This window comes from Austrofundulus limnaeus, unplaced genomic scaffold (genome assembly GCF_001266775.1).
Source record: "Austrofundulus limnaeus strain Quisiro unplaced genomic scaffold, Austrofundulus_limnaeus-1.0 Scaffold780, whole genome shotgun sequence".
In the NCBI taxonomy this organism is placed as follows: Eukaryota; Metazoa; Chordata; class Actinopteri; order Cyprinodontiformes; family Rivulidae; genus Austrofundulus; species Austrofundulus limnaeus.
Window position 1 is genome coordinate 57,595 of NW_013953182.1, and position 3,578 is coordinate 61,172.

The window sequence follows — 3,578 nt, forward strand, 5'->3', positions numbered from 1 at the left end:
CTTGGGTTGTTACCAACATCTGGTGAAAATTTCATGTCATTAGCACCTCTAGTAATATATTTACTGAGAAAAATGGTGACGTGTTCAGTTCTTATTTTACCCGCTGTATAAACAATTCGGCGTTCATTTTCACACACCCGAACCAGGTCTGGATAAGTTATGTTTTTTCCCCCTCTTCATTWRCSCTCTCAGCTACGCTGCTTCCCACTTCCTCTGTTTTCACTCCAGCTGGTTACGTCATCAAGAAGAATTGCGCGGTTGGCGGCAGACTACAGATCTCTATCATAGGACAAATTTATATCGTTTCTACCGTATATCGTTTATATCGCGCATTCCTATCAGTGAGTAAAACTTTTTTTGTTTTACTTTTAATAATGTTTCTGTATTTATTTCAGATTTAGTCAGTCAAACACTTAGTTCTTATCAGTTTTTAAAAGAGGACATAAACTCTGTTTAGTCAAAGTTAAACATGAATCATCAAAGTTCATTACAAGTGGCCCTTCAGGGCCACCATAACACTCGTGGCCCTCAGTGAAAATGAGTTTGACCCCCCTGGTCCAGGCCCACTTGTCTCATAGTGGTTGTAAAAGTGACTGAACTCTATAATCTAAGTTAACAGTTTGGGAAGTGAAAGATCAACAACTGTGTCTTCACTCTAACAGCATTTACTAAGCACAAGCAATAACAAGTCATGCAAAAAGAAACACACATCAACAACATTAATAAATGAACCATAATGTTTTAAAACACAATTTAACCAACAATTTGACAGCTCATTGAGAAAAAAATGTCAGGAAAAAAACTAAATATCTCAAGAAGTATACATTGCTGAGGCCATAACAGGASTGTCCTGAATGAGCTGATTGTTTTGACGTATGAATTGTTAAATAGCACAAAAATATTAAAAAGAGTTACTTGCTGAAAAGCCTAAGGAAGATAAAAGGATCTCAATAGTTTGAATGCTTTATAGGCTTCATACAATTAACAATGAGCCAAACATCATAAGTTTTGACAATCATCAGTGTTTCTTTAATGCTTTTAAACCTGCAGTACCACAGATTCAACAGCAGGGGGCTGAAAAACTACAGCTTCAGGACAAATTGGTGCTAAGACTCAGAGTAGCAAAAAGAATGTGGTTTTTTTATTTATATCATGCAAACATACTCAGAGGGATAAATAAAGGTACAGAAAACATGGGTTCAGAGTGAAAAATGCTAAAATCACATGCAAAAATATGAAAAATCTAAATCCCCATCATTTATAGCAGAAAAAGTGTGTGTTTGTGTTGATATTTGTGTACCTCCTCCTTGTAGCTGCTGCGGTACGCTTTTTCCAGAGGCTGCTCGAGAAAGTTCAGGCTGATCTTGTTAATCGGTGGCTTGAAAAAGTCATTCTTCATCAGACTGGGAACCACAGAAAAGAAGACAGAGYGGAAAGAAATCAGTCAACTAAAACGTTACAAGTGATTTTCGTACTTTAATATAAACAGCAGCTTTAAAGAGGACCTATTATGGGGTTCTTGAACAAGTTAAGATACATCTGTGGGCAGGGTTCRACAACATGTTACCTGCCCGGAACAAAAATGTTCAAATTTTGATAAAATAAGAAAAACTTGTACTGTATTTGTACAACAAAAATATTAACATGGTTATACAGAGGTATATAATATGTGACATCTGATTAAACAGATGCAAACATTTTAGACACCCCTCCAGCAGCAGCATACGTCACTGCATGGGGTTTCTTCCCGGGGGAGTTCAATGCCAAAAAAAAAAGGTCCAAGACTCATCACCCAACGTTGTTTAACCACAAAATGGTCCCGGATTAAACTCCAAAGTTTTTATCAGTCAGACTCCACTGTGAAAAATGTCTGTTTTATCCCCTTTTCTGAGTTTTTCACGGTTTGACGATCTTTATAAACTGCTGCTTCCTGGTAACAGTCGTCTCTGGAAGCGAGCCGCTTTCTTTTTTTGAAGCGAGTGGTTGATGCAAAACGCCGCGTCTGACAAACACTCCCACAAACTTCTGACCAATCACGCTGTAAGAAAACTTGTATTCAATAAATTGAAATCGAGATGATAAACACAGATGTTAAATAAAGTGATTTGTAGGAGGAATGAAAACCAGACAACACCAGAATCTGGAATCTGAGTGGAGGTTTGTTGCTGCTGCTGCAGACAGGAAACCCACACTGACTATAAAACAGGAAGTTCAAGTATTTATACAGCTTCTCCAATGCCTTCGCTCGCCCCCTGCTGGCCTACAGCTGAGTCACAGGCATTCAGACACAATTCTCACCTAATGTATTTCAAGCGGTTATTTATGTGTTTCGGACATGTAGCTAAACCTATTTTAATCAAGACATAACAATAGATTAAACACTAGATTAACACTTATTATTCCTAAAAGAGAACTAAGAATATAGTGTTGTGCTTCTAAAATCAGTACTAACCTACCTAAAACTGAACTAAATTCCTACAACGCAATAAAGTTCGTATGTGTTCTTATGTGRAGGGGGRTGAAAAGTTCGACCGGCGGGTTGCGACAAGAAGGGCCGAAATGTCAACAATGAGAACCGAATGACGCGGTTTTCGTCACGAAACTGCGACAGTTCRGCACGATTTCRGCAGTTCAGCTGCAGCAWGCYGRAGCCTTTAGTCRTCCCTGAACAGCATTATCAGCTCRTAAAGYSCARCTCCTGTTGCTCACCTGTTCTCCCTGATAACTTCCACAAAGTTAGCATCGGTCTTCTGCTTGCAGTTCTTGGCACGCAGCTGGATGAGGGCAGAGTGATCCATGCTCGTGCCTGCTCCCGCCATGCCTCCGGTCATGCCGAGGCTGGTGCCAGTTCCCGTGCTCGTGCTGGTCTTCTTTTCTTTCTCCTGGAGGATGTCGCACAGTGAATTCTGGCTGGCACGCACTGCATCCTCCAGCGGAGGGCTTAGCAGACCATTGGCGGCCCTCAGGCTGTGACCTGGGAAAAGCTATGGAAGGAGATAAAGATGAGAACAAGAGCCATGAAGTAAAGAAAGGACGCAAAGACTGTTTGTTAAAGGATGCTTTAACTGAAGCGAGAATGGATGGAGGGCATATGAGGAGTCAGTATATTGCAGGCAGAGCAATTTGTTTTTGAAGCAWCAGTGAGAATTTCTTATGGCAGAGTTTTTTATTTTATTTTTATGTACAGTGCCCTGAGACAACATACTGTATGTTGTGACTTGGCGCTATATAAATAAACTGAATTGAATTGAATTGAATTAAGTCAAGCTACATTACTGAAGAGGAAAGTTCAACCGTCCGTGTAAAAAACACTTTTTCTGAAAACACAAGTTTTATTTATTGTTTCAACTTTGTATCCACAGGAAAACAGCATTTAAGGAGCACCAAAATGATATAAAACAAGTTCTAGAGTGTAAAAATCTTGAAATGCCACCCTGGCATTGATGTGTGGACAGACAAAACCCAACGGGCCTCATGCAAGAACATGTTTGTATTCTTATCCTAAATTTCTCTTACTTTTGTTCGTACAAAKGGTTCGTACGAACATGTCACGTCAGATTCAACAAACGCTTCTATCT

General features: G+C 39.6%; 1 protein-coding gene across 2 annotated transcripts in view; it reads right to left on the reverse strand.

Moving 5' to 3' along the window:
• Window positions 1-3,578, reverse strand: part of LOC106532502 (adenylate cyclase type 9) — an 88,941-nt gene that overhangs the window by 22,730 nt on the left and 62,633 nt on the right. For both annotated transcript variants that reach the window (XM_014028565.1, XM_014028566.1), the window contains exons 4-5: window positions 2,710-2,984; window positions 1,301-1,403 (exon numbers count right to left, since the gene is read on the reverse strand). In XM_014028565.1, the coding sequence (XP_013884019.1) occupies window positions 1,301-1,403; window positions 2,710-2,984 (378 nt within the window). The remainder of the gene's footprint in view (window positions 1-1,300; window positions 1,404-2,709; window positions 2,985-3,578) is intronic.